The 23936-nt window shown below is 45.3% G+C and overlaps 1 protein-coding gene across 1 annotated transcript in view; it reads right to left on the reverse strand.

Annotated features, from left to right (window-relative positions):
* Positions 1-332: 332 nt before the first annotated feature.
* The window catches only part of LOC115109662 (hepatocyte growth factor receptor-like), a 73586-nt gene continuing 49982 nt past the window's right edge, over positions 333-23936 (reverse strand). The window contains 13 exon segments of the mRNA XM_029634864.2: positions 333-2063; positions 3682-3818; positions 7839-8004; positions 8255-8364; positions 8722-8903; positions 10291-10371; positions 13107-13271; positions 13274-13351; positions 14152-14217; positions 14220-14291; positions 14778-14934; positions 19066-19215; positions 21695-21913. Coding sequence (XP_029490724.2) covers positions 1826-2063; positions 3682-3818; positions 7839-8004; positions 8255-8364; positions 8722-8903; positions 10291-10371; positions 13107-13271; positions 13274-13351; positions 14152-14217; positions 14220-14291; positions 14778-14934; positions 19066-19215; positions 21695-21913 — 1821 coding nt within the window. The 3' untranslated portion in view covers positions 333-1825.

Here is a 23936-nt window from a genome sequence, read left to right on the forward strand (position 1 = left end):
AGGAACATCTAGAACAGTCTAATAGTTAAGGACGTGAACTTGCTAGCTCCAGTTGTTCAATGTCTGTACAGTATCGGTTGTTTGTACTGTGCTGTATCCACAACAATCACCTGTCATACAGTATACATACACACACATTTACCACAGTTAAATCCTACATATAGAAGACACATCCACAGAGGTGTTATCATTTTGTACAGAAGGCAGTGGTTCATTCACTGAAGTTGATTGGTCGTTGTTGTGGCACCACTGCTCAGTTCGGGCAATATTCTATTGGGCCGACCATTTATTTAGGCTCATTTTCATAATAAAAGGTATTATAAAAAATATAGTACAGTTCTTTAAACATTTATTTGAGCAAACATTCATATCTGTCCATTGCTGGCCTGATCATTTAAAACAGAACAGCAGCCATAGTAACAAAAAGACAAACGCTTCACCCAGGAGAGGCAAAATGGTCACGTTTTAACTTGAAGTGGTCTTTCAAAATGTTGACATAGCAGTGTGTAACAACGCCGCGATGAAGTCATGATTGACAGTAAAAACGCTTGTTCCAACTGACGTAGTACTATGATGCCCAAAAAACCATCAAATGTTCCAACGTGTCTCCAGTTTCCCCCCACTTGACTCTCTGAAGTCTAAAACATGATTATGTCAGTTGCTTTCAGGCTGAGCTTGCATGAACTGCTATGACACATGCTATGTAGACATTCTGATGGGCCGGTTCAAGTCAAAGTGTTACCAACCGAAAGGCAAAAAAAAAAAAAAAACCTTTCAACTGGGAAACGTCTGCAGATTCCTAAAAGGTGAGACACTCACAGCAATGAAGCAGCGAGATGTTTTGAAAGAAGCACATCAAAAGAGAATTGTCAAAGATAATTACACACATAAAGAAGTATCCAGTGTAGCCTACTGCACCCGGGCGGCAAATTGTTCCTTCTGCCAGCCAATCTGCACCGCCACCTCGGTTAGTGAGAACATCCCCTGGAGGCTGGAGCTGGGACTTTCTTCATTCAGTCCTAGTGCTTAGGGACGTATGCGAGGAGGCATGTGAGGAGAGGTGGGAAGAGAGGGGAATTCAGTGGCAGTGCGGATGATGGTGTAAAGAATTTTATGGCGAGGGGGAAAAAAACCTGGAGCCCGGCCCTTCGCCATACACATGCCACCCATTAACAAGCGGAAATGTCTCCAAAATCATCCGGTCCCTCTTTGGCACGGGAGTTGTTGAAATGTTGAGTGAGTCACTTGTACTTGATACACACAATGTGCTTCTATAGAATTCTATAGGCTTTATTCATTGAAAAGGTTCTCCCATGTCTCCAAATTCTATGTGGTAGAGAGAGACGAGAAGCCTGACCTCCTGAAGTCAGGCTCCAAGGGCATACCAGGGTAAAAGGTCATGGGAGGGTCTAGAGCAAGTTCTAGGTTAAAGAGCAGAGGGAGGCCAAGATCGACCTAACAGTTCATACAGGCCTCAGGCGTACAGTGATGTTTGTTTGGTTGGTCATTGGTCAGTATACATACATTACACACACGTGAAGTGTCAGTGTCCTTAAACTGTCTGTTCTCAGCGTACACAGAGTTTGTCCAGTGTCTGTCTGTCAGACACATACAGTTCCCAAGCGACCCAACGGCTTCGCCGCCTCAAGCCCACTCTTTTCTCTCTCTTTCTTACTCTGTCAAGCTCATTCTTTTCCTACCCTCCTTTTACCCCCTTGTCTTCAATCTCTCCCCATGCCCTCTCCTTTTCTCCTTAACTATTTTTCTTTCATCTCTCCCTCTCTCTCTCTCTCTCTCTTTCTTTCTCTCCATCACTCCCTCTCTCTCAGGTGCAGCAGTCTCGCTCCAGGGGGTGGCCCTGAGGGGTGGAGGAGGAAGAGGAGGATGAGGAGATGAGAGGGGGGTAGGGGCTCATCTTGTCTATGTTGACATAGGTGGTGTTGAGAAGGATGTAGTGCTCTCCGCTGAAGCTGGAGAAGATGGCGTTGATAAGGGATACCAGCTCTGAGAAGGTGGGCCTCCTCTCCGACTTGGGGTGCCAGCACTCGACCATCACGTTATACCTGGGGTGGGAGATAAGGGAGGGGAGGTGGTTAGGATCAAATTTTGATGCATGGATAAGCCGATATGCAGGTGAAATACAATTATGTTCATATGTTTTGCTCACTTAGATATTTAGTAGCCACATTTATACTGAACAAAAGTATAACGCCACACGCACACAATTTCAACAATTTTACAGAGTTACAGTTCATATAACATTTTGTTACACCTGCAATTACATCTGCTAAATATGTGTACGTGACCAATCAAATTTGATTTGATATAAGGAAATCAGTCAATTGAAATAAATAAATTAGGCCCTAATCTGTGGATTTCACATGACTGGGCAGGGGCACAGCCATGGGTGGGCCTGGGAGGGCATAAGTCCACCCACTTGAGAGCCAGGCCCGCCGCCCACTGGGGAGCCAAGCCAAGCCAAAACTTGAAACATCTGTGGCATTGTGTTGTGTGACAAAACTGCGCATGTTAGAGTGGTCTTTTAATTTCCCCCAGCACAAGGTGCACCTGTGTTATGATCATGCTCTTTAGTCAGCTTCTTGATAAGCCACATCTGTCAGGTGGATGGATTATCTTGGCAAAGGAGAAATGCATACTAATAGGGATGTAAAACCAATTTGTGCACAAAATTTGAGAGAAATACGTTTTTTGTGCATGTAGAACATTTCTGGGATTTTTTATTTTAGCTCATGAAACATGGGACCAACACTTCACATGTTGCGTTTATATTTTTGTTCAGTGTAGTTTTGACAGTTTTGCCACAGGGCCCCATTCATTCTGGAAATACTGCATGTCAGTGAATGTTCATGAAAAAAGACTCATATGAATGGTTATGGATCATTGCGTTTTGCTCTCCGCTTGGCTGAATCTATACTAGGATTTACACCTCACCTGAAAACTCCCCCTGACTTGCGGAGATGAATAGGGAGATAGTATTTTATTTTCACGAAATAATCGTAGTTCGTACTTGGAAACATGTTGTTTTTACAGATTGGGGGAGATTAAGGAGGATCTCATGTCTGTAGTGACCTGATTGATTCAGTAGTTATATATGCGTTATAGTTTACACAATTCTCTCTCTCCCTAACCCTCCCTCCCTCCGTCCTTCTATCTGGCTGTCTGCATCCCTCCCTCCCTCTGTCTGTCCGTCCCCTTCCCTGTCTACATATCTGTCCGTCTCAGTCTTTTTCTTCAAGCAGACCATGCAGTACGTAAGGGTGGTGTTAACAATGGGCCTCTGTTCATCTCAATGTCTCTGTCAAGGACAAGCACTACTGAGCCATCCCTATGCGCATTGGTCAAGGTGAAAGACAGGAGTGTGTGTGGGCATATGTGTGCGTAGGAATACACTTTTATTAATACTGAAAGCATCTGTCTGCACATTATATTTGGGAGTAGTTGGGTATAAGCTTGATGGGTGTAAGTATACATGTGTGTTTGTTTATGAGTGTGTGTGTGTGACCAGTGGACACACACACACACTTTCCACTCACAGTGTGTGTGTGTGTGTGTGTGTGTGTGTGTGTGTGTGTGTGTGTGTGTGTGTGTACAAGCGTGCACGCGTGATGTGTGTGCGTACTGTATATGAATGTGTGTTTGTGTGTGTGTGTGTTCACTCACAGTGGGTCAGGGCAGAACTCTGGCTGCAGCAGCCGTCTCCCTTGCAGTAGGAACACAGTGATGTCGAAAGAGTTGACGTCCGAATACGGCGGGGCTCCCCGGGTCATCAGTTCCCATAGCAACACGCCAAACGACCACTGAAACATTGAACACCAGATGGACCAATTACACATCAGATCACATCACAGTACATCACAGGCTGCATCTGAAATGGCACTCTATTCCCTATGGGTCCTGGTCAAAAGAAATGCACCATATAGGGAATAGGGTGTCATTTCGAACACAGGCCAAGTCAGTCCTAATGAGATCATTTCCCTTCTGGCCTTCAGTGATGAGAGCAGCCAGCCGGGAAGAGTGTTAAAATCAGCTAACCTTAGTGAGATCACAGACAAATACTGTAGCAGAGAGTGACAAGCTAAACCTATATACCTCAACCAGAGATGGAACAGTACAGTGGTGGTTTGTTAAGGCAGAGTGGAGTTCGAGGGGTTGAGAGGATGGAGCTCTGATTAAGTTCCAAAGAATTAAGCTTGCTACTTATTTATCACAGGTTATCATCGTGTGTGTGTTAGAATAGCCGAGAGAATGATTACATAATACTGTAAATGAATGAAGGAGTGAGTAGTAGTGTATATACAGTACCAGTCAAAAGTTTGGACACACCTACTCATTCAAGCATTTTGTTCTTTATTTTTTACTATTTTCTACAAGTGAAGACATCAAACCTATGAAATAACACATATGGAATCATGTACTAACCAAAAAAAGTGTTAAACAAATCAAAATATCTTTAAGATTTTAGATTCTTAAAAGTAGCCACCATTTGCCTTGATGACAGCTTTGCATACTCTTGGCATTCTCTCAACCAGCTTCACCTGGAATGCATTTCCAACAGTCTTGAAGAAGTTCCCACATATGATGAGCTCTTGTTGGCTGCTTTTCCTTCATTCTGCGGTCCAACTCATCCCGAACTGTCTCAATTGGTTTGAGGTCGGGTGATTGTGGAGGCCAGGTCATCTGAAGCAGCACTCCATCACTCTCCTTCTTGGTCAAATAGCCCTTATACAGCCTGGAGGTGTGTTGCGTCATTGTCCTGTTGAAAAACTAATAGTCCCACTAACGGCAAACCAGATGGGATGGCGAATCACTGCAGACTGCTGTGGTAGCCATGCTGGTTAAGTGTGCCTTTAATTCGAAATAAATCCCTGACAGTGTCACCAGCAAAGCACGCCCACACCATCACACCTCCTCCTCCATGCTTCACGGTGGGAACCACACATAGGAGATAATCCGTTCACCTACTCTGCGTCTCACAAAGACACAGAGGTTGGAACCAAAAATCTCAAAAGACAGATTTCCACAAGTCTAATGTACATTGCTCATGTTTCTTGGCCCAAGCAAGTCTTTTCTTATTGGTGCCCTTTAGTAATGGTTTCTTTGCAGCAGTTCGACCATGAAGGCCTGATCCATACAGTCTCCTCTGAACAGTTGATGTTGAGATGTGTCTGTTACTTGAACTCTGTGAAGCATTTATTTGGGCTGCAATCTGAGGTGCAGTTAACTCTCATGTATTTATCCTCTGCAGCAGAGGTAATTCTGGGTCTTCCTTTCCTGTGGTGGTCCTCATGAACACCAGTTTCATCATTGCGCCTGATGGTTTTTGCAACTGTTCTTGATGGTTTTTGCAAAAGTTCTTGAAATGTTCTTGATTGACTGACATTCATGTCTTAAATGAATGATGGACTCTCGTTTCTCTTTGATTATTTGAGCTATTCTTTTACCAAATAGGGCTATATTCTGTATACCACCCCTACCCTGTCACAACACAACTGACTGGCTCAAACGCAAAAAGAAGGAAAGAAATTCCACAAATGTACGGAAATGCATTCCAGGTAACTACCTCATTAAGATGGTTGAGAAAATCCAATGTCTGCAAAGCTGTCATCAAGGCAAAGGGTGACTACTTTGAAGAATCTCAAATATAAAAAATATTTAGATGTTTAAAAAAAAAGTGCGTTACTACATGATTTATTATATGATATTTCATAATTTTGATGTCTTCACTATTATTCTACAATGAAGAAAATAGTACAAATAAAGAAAACCCTTGAATGAGTAGGTGTGTCCAAACTTTTGACTGGCACGGTACATGCGTGTGTGCCTGAGTGTGTGTGCATGACTATCGCCTCGTATCACTCACCTCTGTCATCATGAATTGCTTTGAGAGGCTATTTAAGGATCATTTCACCTCTACCTTACCTGACACCCTAGACCCACTTCAATTTGCTTACCGCCCCAATAGCTCCACAGACGATGCAATCGCCATCACACTGCACACTGCCCTATCCCATCTGTACAAGAGGAATACCTATGTAAGAATGCTGTTCATTGACTATAGCTCAACTTTCAACACCATAGTACCCTCTAAGCTAATCATCAAGCTCAGGGCCCTGGGTCTGAACCTCATCCTTTGCAACTGGGTCTTGGACTTCTTGACGGGCTACCCACAGGTGGTGAAGGTCGGCAACAACACCTCCACTCCGCTGATCCTCAACACTGGGCCCCACAAGGTTGCGTACTCAGCCCCCTGTTCACCCATGACTGCGTGGCCACACACACCTCCAACTCAATTGTCAAGTTTGCAGACGACACAACTATAGTAGGCCTGATTACCAACAATGACGAGACTGCCTACAGGTAGGAGGGGAGGGACCTGGCGGAGTGGTGCCAGGAAAATAACCTCTCCCTCAACGTCAACAAAACGAAGGCGCTGATCGTGGACATTAAAAAGCAGAGGGAGCAACTCCCTATCCACATTGACGGGCCGCAGTGGAGAAAGCTTCAATTCCCTCTGCATACACATCACTGATGATTTGAAAGGGTCCACACACACAGACAGTGGGGTGAAGAAGATGCAACAGCGCCTTTTCAACCCCAGGAGGCTGAATAAATTTGGCTTGTCCCCTAAGACCCTCACAAACAGATGCACAATTTTTTTTTTTTTACAGATGCACAATTGAGAGCATCCTGTAGGGCTGCATCACCGCCTGGTACGGCAACTGCACCGTCTACAACTGCAGGGCTCTCCAGAGGGTGGTGCGACCTGCCCAACGCATCACCAGGGGGAAAACTACCTGCCCTCCAGGACACCTACAGCACCCGATGCCACAGGAAGGCCAAAAAGATCATCAAGGACATCAACCACCCGAGTCACGGCCTGTTCATCCCTCTATTTACATTTTACATTTAAGTCATTTAGCAGACGCTCTTATCCAGAGCGACTTACAAATTGGTGCGTTCACCTATGACATCCAGTGGAACAGCCACTTTACAATAGTGCATCTAAATCTTTTAAGGGGGGGGGGGGGTGAGAAGGATTACTTTATCCTATCCTAGGTATTCCTTAAAGAGGTGGGGTTTCAGGTGTCTCCGGAAGGTGGTGATTGACTCCGCTGTCCTGGCGTCGTGAGGGAGTTTGTTCCACCATTGGGGGGCCAGAGCAGCGAACAGTTTTGACTGGGCTGAGCGGGAACTGTACTTCCTCAGTGGTAGGGAGGCGAGCAGGCCAGAGGTGGATGAACGCAGTGCCCTTGTTTGGGTGTAGGGCCTGATCAGAGCCTGGAGGTACTGAGGTGCCGTTCCCCTCACAGCTCCGTAGGCAAGCACCATGGTCTTGTAGCGGATGCGAGCTTCAACTGGAAGCCAGTGAAGCTCTATCATCCAGAAGGCAAGGTCAGTACAGCTGCATCAAAGCTGGGACCGAGAGACTGAAAAACAGCTTCTATCTCAAAGCCATCCGACTGTTAAATAGCCTTCACTAGCCGGCTACCACCCGGTTACTCAACCCTGCACCTTAGAGGCTGCTGCCCTATATACATAGACATGGAATCACTGGTCACTTTAATAATGGAACACTAGTCACTTTAATAATGTTTACATACTGCTTAACACATTTCATATGTATATACTGCAATATATTCTACTGTAATTTAGTCATTGCACGTCTTAATATTTATATATTTCTTAATTCCATTATTTTACTTTTGGATTTGTGTTTATTTCGCCACACCCGCAATAACATCTGCTAAATATGTTTATGTGACCAATAACATTTGATTTGATTTTGATTTGATGTGTGTGCTTGGGTAGTCTCTCACCACATCTGACTTTGGGGTGAACTTGTGTGTCTGCAGGCTCTCCAGGGCCATCCACTTGACAGGTAGTTTGACTCCACTCTTGTTGTGGATGCTGTAGTACTCCTTATCATACACATCCCTGGCCAGGCCAAAGTCTGCCACCTTCACTGTGTAGCTTTCATCCAGCCTAGGAGAGAGAGAGAGGGATGGGGTCAACAACAGCTTTACAGCATACAAACAGCGCTAGGGAAACTGACAGCCATGTTGGATCCGAACATTCTTATATTATCTTGTAATGGTTGGAGCCAAAATGGCGTCTTTTCCAATGTGGAATCTCAAAGTATGCATGACTGTATGCCTCTCTCACTACAAAGATGGGTACACGTTCACACACTGACTGTTTGAGATTGCATTTGACAGTTTGTTCCAGATCTTACATGCAGTTCCTTGCGGCTAGGTCTCTGTGGACAAACTTCTTGCTGGCCAGATACTCCATGCCCCGGGCCACCTGCAGACCAAAGCCCATCAGGTCCTTCACTGTGGGGTTCTAAAGAAACAAGGAAGAGGGTGGAGGTGAGATACACGTCCCACATGTATCCACTGGTGCTGGGGGAAAAAATACTTCATATAGGAAGTAAAGCACACAAATACAGAAAGAAAAGCTCACACACGGAAAATGCTGCTTCGGTGCTTTACTCCTGTACCTACATATACAAATGTTTCAGCTGCTTTGGACTTTGTCTGACATTACTTCATGTATGACCAGTGTGTGTGTGTGTGTGTGTGTGTGTGTGTGTGTGTGTGTGTGTGTGTGTGTGTGTGTGTGTGTGTGTGTGTGTGTGTGCGCATGTGTGTGTGTGTGCGCATGTGTGTGTGTGCGCATGTGTGTGTGTGTGTGTCGTACATGTGTCTCTTCCCGTATGAAGTTCCTGAGGTCTCCGTGCTTCATGTACGGCAGCACCACCAGAGGAGAGCCCTCAGTGGGCAGACAGATCCCTAGTAGAGACAGCACGTTGGGGTGGCTGAAGTCCTTCATGATGATCCCCTCCTTCAGGAACTGAGACACCTCCTCCAGGTCAGTGATCCCTGACAACCCGGCAAGATATTACAGAATGACTTGTTTACTTATTTAGCCAAGTTACTGAAAAGAGAACACATTCTCTTTTACACAACATCCTGACATTAAAGTCTGTATTATAATCATGTATTGCCACCACCAAAAACGCAAACAAAACAGGCCCTGGAGCCATAAGCCTAAATCTCTTTACCGTGCCATCTAAACCTTAGTTAGCAGCCCATGAGGAGCCAGTCTTCAGGCTGTCTGAGCATTGGGACTGTGACCCTAAACCAAACCTATAGGCAACCGCTACGCAACACTCCCATTACCCAATCGAATCAGTGCTCCTGGTGTCACTGCTCTTTCCCCCTCCCCTCTCTTCTAATCTCGTTTAAAACGGAATCTCATTTAGCTAAGATAAAACAGCTGATTGCCCTTTCACTGGAACTACCAGATGACGACACACTCAAACGGAAAAAAGAAGACATGGCATTTAATGCTGAGTTTAAAAAAAGAAGACAATACGGCTGTTAAGCTGCAAGAGTTCAAACTACACTTTTCTGTATTGCAGAAACAACATGGTGACATCACCTACAATATTCACCGAAAACACTGTGTCTTTGCCAAGACAGTGACACAGTTCCCCAGGGAACTTCGTTTTCTTTAAAGTTCCCTGGGGAACTTCAGGTCACTGTAAACTCAATGAGAAGGCCAAGGCTCAGAGAACAATGTCTAAACGAAAGGCAGAGGTAACTCTATCGCTATGGGTTACCAGCCGAGTGCCCTCAATCGCTATGGGTTACCACCAGTCCAGCAGGCAGATCTCACCAAAGCCTTATCTAGGACATTAATCTCCCAGGGTAAAGTGACAGGTTACACGATTAGAGACAGGGGGACCCTAATGTCATCCTCGTCGCCAGGAGCCCATTCATCTCAATCATCCTTCCACAGGCCACACTGCTGCGGCTGTGTGTGTCATTGTGTGTGTGTGTGTGTGTGTGTGTGTGTTGTGTGTCAAGAGCCCAGCTGGAATGAGATAAGGCCCTCTAATGTTATTGTGGCATTGCATTGTTGCAATGATATCATATCACATCATAGCTATGAGATTTGAATGAATGAATAGGGGATGACTGAGGTTGGATTCTGCTTATATGGTTGAATTTTGGACATGGTTAGTCAGGTGTGTTTCAAATGGAATCCACGGTGTAGGTACGGTAGCTCCTCTTAGCATTATTATTGTATCTTCGGCCATGTTCCAGATGAAGATCTGGCCTTTCCTGTTTTTGATCATCCAACCACGTCCAAGTCGGAACCCCTTAGCTTCAAAAGGTTCTCTCTCGTTTTGTGTCTGAACACAACCCTGGTCAAGTGACTTTGTGATGTGGTTCTTTTGGTCATGCTGTGGTCTGTACTCACGGTTGAGGGACTTGATGGCACAGTGCTGTTTCTGACCGTCAGCCTCTAACAAGGTCCCATGGAACACACAGCCAAAGTGACCTGTGAAGAAAAAAAAGAGAGAGAGAAACATAAGAAGAGATGAAGCTCAAATGGGTGTCAAAATAAGCTAGAAACAGAGTACTTGCTGTTAGAGGAATGCTTGATGCTGAAACCCTTGTTTTGTTTTTTATAGACATACTTCTTTAGACCAGTAAGTCAATGGAGCAATTAAAAAATATATATGTAATTTATTTAATTTAACCTTTATTTAACTAGGCAAGTCAGTTAAGAACAAATTCTTGTTTACGATGACGGCCTAGGAACAGTGGGTTAACTGCCTTGTTCAGAGGAACAGTGGGTTAACTGCCTTGTTCAGTTAACCCACTGAGTCAGGCAGGCTGAAAAGCTAGATTCCCCTTTGTTGAAGTCTCGATTACTTCTATGAAGCTCTACTTGAGGCGCCCATTCATTCCCTTCAGTTTAGTTCAATAGGGGTTCATTAGAGGCTATATCGCCCCATATCTGAGTTACTGTGGCCTTTATTATATGTGGTCTGGGGGGGCTCAGTGCAGCTTTGCAAGGGTGTTGGGCTATTAAAAGCTAGGGAGTGTAGAGAACTCTGAGGTGTTCTCCCATCACGATCCTTGCAGATGCACTGAGGGCTCGGGTTACACCACACGGATAAACAATGGTGCTCGGAATTCTACCCGGGAATAAATCATCCCACGCCACCCCATAATCCTGCTTCGGAATCTCCAGGCTTCCCTGAGGGCCGAGTCAAGGGGGGGGGGGGGATTTTGGGGGGAGCATTGTCCCTGAACATTGTGCGGATGTTAATAACAGAGAAAGGCCTTTCTCCTTTTTCTGTTTTCATATCTGAATGTCAAACCTGGTGGTTTGATTATGTTGGTCACTAAGCTCTAACATGGTGAATACTGTATTTAGGTGTATCCCCTATGAGGATGGATTCTGATATTACCATGGTTGAGACCTACAGATTCCCTAAAGTCCGAGTCTGAGAATACACTACTTGTATGTGGACACCGGCTTGTCGAACATCTCATTCCAGAATCATGGGCATTCATTTGGAGTTGGTCCGCCCTTTGCTGCTATAACAGCCTCCACTCCTCGTCTGGGAAGGCTTTCCATTAGACGTGGGAACATTGCTGCGGGGACTTGCTTCCATTCGGCCACAATAGCATTAGTGAGATCCGGCACTGATGTTGAGCGATTAGGCCTGGCACACAGTCTGTGTTCCAATTCATCCCAAATGTGTTCGATGGGGTTGAGATCAGGGCTCTGTTCAGGCCAGTCAAGTTCTTCCACACAGATCTCAACAAACCATTTCTGTATGGACCTCGCCTTGTGTACAGGGGCATTGTCCTGCTGAAACAGCAAAGGGCCTTCCTCAAACTATTGCCACAAAGTTGGAAGCACAGAATCGTCTAGAATGTCATTGTATGCTGTAGCGTTAAGATTTCCCTTCACTGGAACTAAGGGGCCTAGCCCAAACCATGAAAAACATTATTCCTCCTCCATCAAATTTTACGGTTGGCACTATGCGTTCGGGCAGGTAGCGTTCTACTGGCATCCGCCAAACCCAGATTTGTTAGTCTGACTGCCAGATGGTGAAGCGTGATTCATCACTCCAGAGAACGCATTTCCACTGCTCCAGAGTCCAATGGCGGCGAGCTTTACACCACTCCAGCCGACGCTTGGCATTGTGCCTGGTGATCTTAGGCTCGTGTGCGGCTGCTCGGCCATGGAAACACATTTCATGAAGCTTCCGACTAACAGTTATTGTGCTGAAGTTGCTTCCTGAGGCAGTTTGGAACTCGGTAGTGAGTGTTGCAACCTAGGACAGAGATTTTTACACGCTATGATCTTCAGCGCTCGGTAGTCCCGTTCTGTGAGCTTGTGTGGCCTACCACTTCGCGGCTGAGCCGTTGTTGTTCCTAGACATTTCCATTTCACAATAACAGCACTTACAGTTGACCTGGGCAGCTCCATCAGAACAGAAATTTGACAAACTGACTAGTTGGAAAGGTGGCATCCTATGACGGTGCCACGTTGAAAGTCACTGAGCTCTCCAGTAAGGCCACTCTGCTGCCAATGTTTGTCTATGGAGGTTGCATGGCTGTGTGCTCTATTTTATACACGTGTCAGCAACAGGTGTGGCTAAAATAGCCAAATCCACTCATTTGAAGGGTTGTCCACATACTTTTGTATATCTAGTGTACTTTGTCTAAAACTATGACTTATTGGGTTAAATCGTTGGACAACATCATGGGTAAGCTCGGGGGGTCTTTCAGCTGAAAACATTTGAAGGGGTGCCCATATACTTTTGGCCATTTGGTGTACGTTAAGGTCATGTGTGTGTAGGTGTGTGTGTTCATGGATGTGTGTGTCTTTTCATGTATCAGAAGTATGTATAGTAGACACAGTTCCGACCCCATCATCAAGTTCGCTGACGACATGACAGTAGTAGGCCTGATTACCAAAAATGATGACACGCCTACAGGGAAGAGGTAGGACCCCAGCCACCTGTGCCATGGCCTGTTCTCCCCATTTCCATCACTCAGACGTGGGCAGTATAGGAGAATCATGACCTAAACTGTCAGAATGGCCAATAGCTTCTACCCCCAGACCATCAGGCTGCTGAATAGCCACCACTCGTCAGCTACCTGCTCTCCCTGTCCCCCTCCTGCCTCCTGGACTATCCATCCATCCATCCCTGTACATGTCTATCCTATATATGTCTATCCCACACACACACGTATGATCATCCCACTCACCTCTGCCTATGACCTGGTTTAAGTGTAACAGCAGGTGTTCCCTGGCGATGACCACATGTTGAACCTCCTTCAGCAGGTCAGGGTGCAGCTGGGACGTGTCGATGTGGACCGAGGCAGACAGGAGAGGGGACACCAGCTCCCCCTCCACCCCCAGACCCAGCCCCAGCCTGGGGACAGGAGTTCCCCATGGCCCCCGTAGATGGGGGGAGCCCCCCGGCACGACTCTGGCCTCTCCACGCCCTGGTCTGAAACAATATAGCCAAAGGTCAATTACTACAGGGTGTCAGGGTTAGAGGTCAGCGTGAGGTCAGATGATCACAGAGTGATGCCAGAGAGAGTCATGGTTACAGAACGAAAGAGGGAGAACTTGAGCCCTGCCCAGTACATGCAGAGGAAAGTGAGAAAGGTAGTTACGTTGCTTTCTTCCCTTTCTCTCAGTGTTTTGCTCGAATGAGTGGAAACAGTTGGGGTTATATTGAAAGAGGTTCATGCAGGGATGGACCACTCTAGTCCTTAGAAGTTACAGCACATCTCTGGGTTATGAACTTACGAGTTAGAAGTTTAAAGGGGCCAATCGTTGCGACATCAATTTTTTGTTGTTGTTGTTATAAATGAATCATATGTACCCATTGATTCTTGAAGAATATAATGTGTAAATAGTTCATAAGCTTAGCTCAACTATCATAACCCAAAATATAAACTTGTTTTACTCCAAAGTTTAAAAGCAAAGTAAATGTAAACCAACACTGTACAGCCTCAAAACATGGTTGCATCTGTAGTGTTGATATCATGGATGGTCTGTCAATGCATCCATAGCTCTGACTATGAATTTGAGAGTCGTTACATTCCTCCAGCCCCATTCCTCAGCTTTTTACCGAAACAATGGCAGTCGAGTACAATTTGTAATAGTTTCAAATACAAATAGCCACTTTAAGTTTAGGAAAGGAAAGCGAGCATTGTTAGTACAGGGTTATAAGGTCAGCGTTAGTGTTAGGACAGGGTTAGTGTTAGGATCAGGGCCATGGTGTTGTGTCAGGAAACGTACCCTCCAGCAGGGTGGTTCTATAGTCCACTGACTCGTGGGACACCATTTCGTTAGTGGGGCTGACGCTCGGGCGTTTGCCAACATGTCCAAGTGCTGAATGTGAGCCCGGCCATCATACCAAACCTTACCCTCAGCCAGATCTAGAGACCAGAGAGATGGAGAGGGGGAGAATAGGGGAGAGGGGGTGGTGGTGGGTGGGTGGGTGTTTGGGCAAGAGAGAGAGAGAGGGAGGGAGGTAGGTAGAGGATTGGATGTAGGGAATGTGATGAGATGTAGGGAAGAGAGGGGTGGCAGAGAGAGGTGAGTGATAGGGAAAGATGGGGTAAAGGTGGAGGGAGAAGGTAGGACCAGAGAAAGGGAGAGAGAGAGAGAGAAAGAGAGAGAGAACACAGTCATTGAAGGAGAAGGACAGAGCGCTCCACCATTTCTCCCATCGTGACCAGCCAGTCAGCACAACATCTCCAGCAACCCCACAGCCATCCCAACCCCACAGCCCAACACGGCTAGTAGGAGGTGGACACACGTGCAAACGTACACACGCTCACATTCAGCACTCGCACACAAAACCCACACAAACAAAAACATAGTAAATCCTGTATATCACATTTCTATAATAACACACATACCGTCAATGTGCTTGTTCCTCCTTTTCCAGATGAATAGAGTGAGCAGCATAAGTAGTAACAGGCTGACACACACACAGCCAGCTATCAGCCCTCTGTAGTCCTGTTCATGAGCCAACATCACTCTTCCCAGACTCACTGAAGACGATGCCTGACGCCACTACGCACACACAATACACACACACAGAAAGGAGAGGAGAACAGTGAGTGAGATGTACAACTACTTTCTAGATAATCTTTTTTTTTTTCCCTAGGGGAAAATACTGATGCGTGCACACGCACACTGTAAATCAATTCTAGTTGTTTCAACTGATTATTATTAAGTAACTGGTTCCACATCCTTTTTAAGTTTACTCAACTTTTTGATCAAAGTGTTACCTGAACTTAAACGTTTTTAGTTGGCCCAAACTTAGCTCCGACTTGAAACTTTAAATGATGTGTTTGCTCAACTTGTGTCACGGATCCCTCCGGAACATTCATCACGCACACCTGTCTCCTATTCCCACTGATTAGTATTTGTATATATGTGCCCTTTGGTGTCCATGGTCTTGTCGATTATTGTTGGTGTGTGTGAGTACCTGTGCTGTGTGTTTTGGGCTTTCGTGTCTTTGTGGATTGCGCAGATGATTACGGGTCTCGTCCCGTGTGTTAATCATTGTGCGCGTGTGTACAGTTGAAGTCGGACGTTTACATACACTTATGTTGGAGTCATTAAAACTCATTTTTTCAACCACAAATTTCTTGTTAACAAACTATAGTTTTGGCAAGTCGGTTAGGACTTTGTGCATGAAACAAGTAAGGTGTACCTGTGGATCTATTTCAAGGCCTACCTTCAAACTCAGTGCCTCTTTGCTTGATATCATGGGAAAATCAAGAAATCAGCCAAGAACTCAGAAAAAAAATTGTAGACCTCCACAAGTCTGGTTCATCCTTGGGAGCAATTTCCAAACGCCTGAAGGTACCACGTTCATCTGTACAAACAATAGTACGCAAGTATAAACACCATGGGACCATGCAGCCGTCATACCGCTCAGGAAGGAGATACGTTCTGTCTCCTAGAGATGAACGTACATTGGTGCGAAAAGTGCAAATCAATCCCAGAACAACAGCAAAGGACCTTGTGAAGATGCTCGAGGAAACAGGTACAAAAGTATCTATATCCACACTAAAACGAGTCCTATATCGACATAACCTGAAAGGCCACTCAGCAAGGAAGAAGCCATTGCTTCAAAACCGCCATAAAAACTCCAGACTACGGTTTGCAACTGCACATGGGGACAAAGATCGTACTTTTTGTAGAAATGTCCTCTGGTCTGATGAAACAAAAACAGAACTGCTGGCTATAATGACCATCGTTATGTTTGGAGGGAAAAGGGGGATGCTTGCAAGCTAAAGAACACCATCCCAACTGTGAAGCACAGGGGTGGCAGCATCATGTTGTGGGGGTGCTTTGCTGCAGGAGGGACTGGTGCACTTCACAAAATAGATGGCATCATGAGGAAGACATCAGTCAGGAAGCTTGGTTGCGAATGGGTCTTCCAAATGGGCAATGACCCTAAGCATACTTACAAAGTTGTGGCAAAATGGCTTAAGGACAACAAAGTCAAGGTATTGGAGTGGCCATCCCAAAGCCCTGACCTCAATCCTATAGAACATTTGTGGGCAGAACTGAAAAGCATGTGCAAGCAAGGAGGCCTACAAGCCTGACTCAGTTACACCAGCTCTGTCAGGAGGAGTGGGACAAAATTCATGCAGGGGTACGAGGTAATTAGTTAACTATTTAACTGACTATTTAGCAGTGTTATGGCTTGGGGGTAGAAGCTGTTCAGGGTCCTGGTGGTTCCAGACTTGGTGCATCGGTACCGCTTGCCCTGCAGTAGCAGAGAGAACGGTCTATGACTTGAGTGGCTGGAGTATTTAACACCGCCTGGTATAGAGGTCCTGGAAGGCAGGGAGTTCGGCCCCAGTGATGAACTGGGCCGTATACACTACCCTCTGTAGCACCTTGCGGTCGGATGACAAGCAGTTGCCAAGTATGTAATACGCTAGTATGGGTATTTGGACATGGCCACCGTCTCCTCTCCAGGGGCGTAATTTTAACATGAAAGATCTGCACAAAAATATTTCGATGTACAAACTTGGTGAATGCCATACAAGTTTCCCATTATGAAATCAGACCTGTCGTAAAACTGTGCACACGTGAACAACCATTAGAACTCGTCCTGAAAAACACCCATTCACCTTTTATGGTGATAATAACACCCTTATTTTCTGTCAAGTTTGGACGTTTTGGAATTAGGCTAAGACAGTATCTAAAGGAAATAGGAATGGCCGACTTGATCAAATGTCTTTGGAGGAGTTGGCAGAAGGTTTTATTTTGCAGTGACATTAGCGGTATCTGACCGTTTCTGAAAGGCAACAACAATCCCTACACACTTCAATGCAAAAGATGAACTGTATGTTATAAACCGCACACCCTGTCCGATGCATCAAGCAAAAAACGAGAAATGATTAACAGTCCCAATTAAATGAGCGATGCGCACGGTAATTTGGTGCATGGCTACTACGGGAATATAAACTCATCATGGCCAGAAAAGGTTGAGGAATTGTATTCTGCAATGGTTATGATATATACGTATTATGTTTCTAAATGAAATATTGTCTACGTGAGAAATGTGACATTACAGTACTCAGACGTGGCCTAAAAACGTCAATGGGAAAAGGTGAGCATAGAGCAGAATAGGCTACTTGAAATAGCTCATCTATTTACTAATGTGAAGTGGGTCCAATTCAATGAGAGATGGGACGAATGGTCGACAGTCCAAACTTGTTGTAGGCCTATAGGCTACTTCACGAGTAGCCTATGAAACCATCACAGGTCATAGGTGAGGAATCTATTCTGCAATGATCATGGAAATGGAATACTGTAAATAATAGGAAATATATGTCTATTTCAAATTATTTTCAAATGCAAAGATAAGAAACCCCCCAACATTTGCTCTTATCACTAACGGCAAATGTTTGCATCTTGTTATTATATTTAACTAGGCTACCTGTTCTCTTTATGAATGATACATGAGTCATATATTACCCATTTGCACAAAGCTACTTCAACCACGAGAAACTGTTAGTGTGCTCAGTGTTCCTGTAACGTTTTAAGGGTTAAATCATGTGGAAAGTCAAAAGTTTATGGTTGAACAATCTATTGTTATTACATTCATAAGCATTTTATGTGTCAGATAAATACTATTTGAGGGACACGACTTTTTGGGAGATATTGGAAGTCTGAGTTGAACAGTCCAGTAAAAGTTGAGAGGTGTTGTCACGTTCTGACCTTTATTTCCTTTGTTTTGTCATTATTTAGTATGGTCAGGGCGTGAGTTGGGGTGGGCAGTCTATGTTTGTTTTTCTATGATTTGGGTATTTCTATGTTTCGGCCTAGTATGGTTCTCAATCAGAGGCAGGTGTCATTAGTTGTCTCTGATTGAGAATCATACTTAGGTAGCCTGGGTTTCACTGTGTGTTGGTGGGTGATTGTTCCTGTCTCTGTGTTCACGGTTCTTGTTTTTGTTAGTCTGTTCATGTATAGTTTTCTTCATTAAAGAACCATGAATAGAAACCACGCTGCGTTTTGGTCCGCCTCTCCTTCACCGCAAGAAAACCGTTACAGGTGTTGATGGAATGCCAGGAGGAATGCAGAGATATCTGTGGATTTACCCGCCTAGTGGTAATAAAATGCCAGGCAGCAGAAAGATAAAAATGACTGTATGATCTATCAAAGCAGGCATCTATCAAAGCAGGGGCTGTCAATACAAACAGTCAGGACGCACACACGACACACACACATGCTTCAAGCACACACGCTTGCGCGCACACACACAACGCCATCGTCATGGGCACATACACAAATGCACGGACACACCACACACAGAGCCCTCTGTATGGATGCAGTGGCTGCCCAACAAAGCCTTTATGAAGCTGTGGAGGGGGTACTGCTAGACTGTGGGGGGGGTAGTGGTCTGAAGAGGTCTCTGTAGACAAGGGGCTGTTTCAAGTGAAGGGCTGAAGTGGAGGGCTCAGAGATCCTAGGGAAGGTAGGGTGGGCTCACTAATGTTTAACTAGGGGTGATGAGGGAACTCAGTAGCAACCCAATGGAGGTAGTTTGGAAATGTTCACTGAGAGTTTAGCTGGAATGGAGTGTGTTTTTGTCCATGTGTCTGTACTAGGTCTCTCTCTCACTCTCTCTCTGTCTCTCTCTGTCTCTGTGTGTGCGTGTGTGTCTGTCCTCACCTCCACCTCCAGTTCATTGGTGGCATCCCGTAACTCCATGGGGACAGTACACTCCAGGGTGTTACCCACCACAGTCACACTCTCACAGGTCCTGTTAGACACCTTCAGCACCTCCCCCTTCATCGCCTCCACATCCACACGACCTGGCACCTGGAGATGGGGGTTATGGAGATTTAGAAAGAAGGGGAAAGGGATAAATGGAGTCAGTATAAAAATCCTACGTACTACATCATCCTCAGTGAGTCCTACCATATCCACACAGAGACATGCATGCAGGCTTGCTCGAAAACTGCTTCCAGTGGAAGTGACTGAGGCACTGGTTGTGGTGCCACTACTGTTATCGTGAACCCTCTCTCCAGGACAGAGACAACAGCCTCTCTGCGTCTGCATACAAACTACCTAACCCTTTTGTCGATGAGGGCTCTTCAGACGGGAAGAGAGGATTTTTGAAGGAAGGAATCTCACCCTCACTGCCTTGGCTACATGCTCTGACGCTCCTTCACACACATTTCACTTGGCTCTTGGACTGTAAAATGGTCTGGTTCCTTCAGTCTCTAATGTTACTGTCTCAACCTCAACACTGTCACCTGACGGTTTATTCTCAAACTGCTTGGTTCACACACACACACACACACACACACACACACACACACACACACACACACACACACACACACACACACACACACACACACACACACACAGCTCAGTTGCCTCTCACTCTGCATGGTTGTGCTGTATGTGTATAGCAGAAGGCAATAAAAAGAATGATCACATTCCTCGCGTGACAGCCTGGGATTTTCAGATTTGACACAGAGTGGAGGGCCGCACCTGTTCCCAAACCTCACGGTGTAACTGTATGCGTCAACTAGTGCAGTACATGTGAACACACACACACGTTCTTTTATCCTCGTGGGCACATTACATTTATTTCCATTCAAAATCCTATTTTCTCTAACTCTTAACCCTAAACTTAACCCTTAACCCGTAACCTGTAACCAAAACCCTAAACCTAACTCCTAACCCTAACCCTAACCCCAAACACTAACCCTTACCCTAATCCTAAACTTAAAATAGCCTTTGTCCTCATGGGGATGTGGGAAATGTCCCCACGAGGGAGAAGGTCCTTGTTTCACAATCCCCCCGCATACGCACACATGGACACTGAGACAATAACAAACTCTAATATCAACAGTATTTTAACATATACAAAGCATATTGCATAATATGTACAATCTCTCATCTGAACACGTGTCATCTCATGTCTGTACTCTGAGGTTGTGTGTAACATTTAATGTGTGTTTACGAGTCATTGAAAGCAACATATCCCATAGAGAGAATAACTATACAATTTCTGCCAGGCATTAAACAGTCTATCCAAACAAACAGAGTGTGTGGCGCTAATCTGGGCTAAGATGCTTGTTACCCTCCCATGGAACGATCTGTAGAGATAAGAGCTTTACACCAGCCAAGACTAATAACATTATCAGTAGCCTTTACTGATTGGCGGACATTTTGGGGCAAAGATATCAGATGGCCCCAAATGTACTCTATAACAGTGCAACCCAGGGCCTTGGGTGTCCCTGGGGTAATGGGGGCTCATGGGAGCTCATCTGGGACCTAGATGGGGGATGGGAGGTTACTGAGAGGGAAAGGAGGGGCAGGGGCTGGATTAAGCCATGGGGCCAAGGTCATGCCTGGGAAAAAAGCCGACCCAGGATCCTGTGAGACCTGTTCCACACAGCTGTCACTAACCATCGGGCCGCCTCAGTAAAAAAAAAAGAAAGAAAGCTATAATTGTTTTCATTGTAAAAAAACAACAACAACGTTTTCTACCCAGAAAAATTAGGTTGCCCATTTGAAACACGCCATTAATATGTCAAGGGCTTTGACCTCAGGAACCTGAGACAATGCAGTGAGATGGAGAGAATACACAGAGGAGAGGGATCGGAGGAGTGAGTGAGGGAAATGTAGGGGGTGAGCGATGGGAAACGGGACTCTTTTTCCTGTTTTCTTTCAGTATACAAACCCCTCGCCCCCAGTATTGTTTCCTTCCCACCTCAGACGGGCGAGGGTGAGTCAGTGGAAGGGTGTCGAGGAGGGCAAAGTACAACAAGCTACAATCAGGGCTCAATTCCATTTCAATTCAGGAGATCAACTGAAACTCTCGTCCAGAAGAGAAACTGTAAGCGCCATTTGTTTTAAAATAGGAATTCTCCAATTTTAATTCATTTCCTGAATGGATGCATTGGTAGTTGCACTGACCCCAGCTTTCATCATTATCATCATGGCAGGGCTTTACAGTGCGACCCTTTCGCTTGCATATCCTCCTTCATATTCTTCTGTGCTTTATTACCTCAAATATTCTTCATTTTGTGCTCTCACATTTCTTTGTGTGCAGTCCACTGTACATTTGTCAACTTAGGCAAACACGTGTTCCTTGTCAAAAAGGTAAGCATAGCGCTCTGCATGGAGAGGTGGTGGTGGGGTAAGGGACGAGGGGGGAATGTGGATGTGGAAGAAAGGACCTCAACATTAATATTGTCAATTCCCCTTAAACTCAGACGATTCAGGAGATCAATAGAAACTCAACTAGGGAACAAAAAGGTGCCGGTCTGACACGTCTCACCTTAATCTCCAGGATGCTCTTGTTGCCTTTGGATGTGACGGTGGGTCTCTGGAAGTCCTCGAAGCGAGGGTCCTCTACATACAGCAGGTCAAACTGGGGCGCGGTGAAACCATCCAGGACGAACGCCACCTTGGTGACCACAGGAGGCTGCAGGCCCAGGTCCTTCAGGGAGGGAGTGGTACACAGGATGGTCAGCCTGTCCTCACCCTGCGTACAGCTCTGGAGAGAGAGCGCACACGTGGCATAAGTAACACACACACACAATACGTTGTCCTTTACTGCATTAACAATGGCAGTTACAACGTGCACACACATGTACGTACAGTATGTACACATGCACGCACACACCGCAATTGTGCTTTAAGGAGAAACACTCCTTACAAATTCCTCCAGCATTTCCCTTGTTCCCATGTCACATAACAAGGACACATACTAATCCGTCAGATGACAGATGTTTTCATCCCAGGGCTAATTACACGCTTTCTAATTGTACACACTATCTATTTATTTCTCCATACAGCTTCAGTGGGGTTTAAGTGCCTTGCTCCGGGCACAACAGCAGTGTGTGTATACCACCCTGGATTCAAACTTAAAAGCCTCCCATCACTAGCGCTTTACCATAAGTGCTATTGAGCTAGACAGCGACTTGAGAAACACATAAGAGAAAACATTATATGAGTCACTTTTCACCTTTTATTTTTGAAATGTATTATTTCAACAACAAAAAATATATATATATATATATATATATATATATACATCCAGCACCCGCTCAGAGACAATGAATGTGCACATGTAATCGTTTCCCGAAACATTCCCTTCCATGCAGATGATTAGTTCCAGATTCCAGCAGGTCATAATAAAGCCAAAGTAATGAGAGAACATCAAATACTGTATAGAATCCAAACCAGCATCTGCTGCTATACCAGTGCCTGAAACTATTATTTAGACTGTTTCAAATGTAAGAGTCTATCCAGTAAGATATACCGGCGTGCTGACTGGAACAAACTATACTTTGATTTTTAAAAGAATGTCAAAAGCTGGCTGATGACTGAACCATATAACCATTTTCCAAGTCTGAATCTCCACTGAACAAAAATATAAAACGCATCATGAGACAATTTCAATGATTTTACTGAGGTACAATTCATATAAGGAAATTAGTCAATTGAAATAAATAAATTAGGCCCTAATCTAAGGAATTCACATGACTGGTTATGGGTGCACTCATGGGTGGGCCTGAGAGGGCATAGGTCCACCCACTTGGGAGCCAGGTCCAGCCACTGGGGAGCTAGGCCCAGCCATTCAGAATGAGTTTTCCCCCCACAAAAGAGCTTTAAGGTACACAGAAATACTCCTCAGTTTCATCAGCTGTCCGGGTGGCTGGTCTTAGATTATCCCACAAATGAAGAAGCCGGATGTGGAGGACCTGGGCTGGCGTGGTTACATGTGGTCTGCGGTTGTGAGGCCAGTTGGACATACTGACAAATTCTCTAAAACAAATGTGGAGGTGGCATATGGTAGAGAAATTAACATGACATGTTCTGCCAACAGCTCTGGTGGACATTCCTGCAGTCAGCATGCCAATAGCACACTCCATCAAATCTTGAGCATTGTGTTGTGTGACAAAACTGCACATTTTAGAGTGGCCTTTTATTGTCCCCAGCACAAGGTGCACCTGTGTAATGATCATGCTGTTTAATCAGCTTCTTGATATGCCACACCCGTCAGGTGGATGGATTATCTTGGCAAAGGAGAAATACTCACTAATTGGGATGTAAACAAATTTATGCACATTTGAGAGAAATAAGCTTTTTGTGCATATGGAACGTTTCTGGGATCTTTTATTTCAGCTCATGAAACATGGGACCAACACTTTACATTGTTTTTGTTCAGTATTTAGGTCCCTGGGACTGAACACTTGCCTCTGCAACTGGATCCTGGACTTCTTGACGGGATGCCACCAGGTGGTGAGGGTAGGCAACAACATATCCTCCACGCTGACCTTCAACCCAGGGGCCCCTCAGGGGTGTGTGCTTAGTCCCCTCCTGTACTCCCTGTTCACCCACGACTGCATGGCTGCGCATGTCTCCAACACCATCATTAAGTTTGCAGACGACACAACGGTGGTAGGCCTATAGGGAGGAGGTCAGTGACCTGGCAGTGTGGTGGCAGGACAACAACCTCTCCCTCAACGTCAGTAAGACAAAGGAGCTGATCGTTGACTACGGGAAACGGAGGG

The sequence above is a fragment of the Oncorhynchus nerka genome, linkage group LG25 (genome assembly GCF_034236695.1).
Source record: "Oncorhynchus nerka isolate Pitt River linkage group LG25, Oner_Uvic_2.0, whole genome shotgun sequence".
Lineage (NCBI taxonomy): Eukaryota > Metazoa > Chordata > Actinopteri > Salmoniformes > Salmonidae > Oncorhynchus > Oncorhynchus nerka.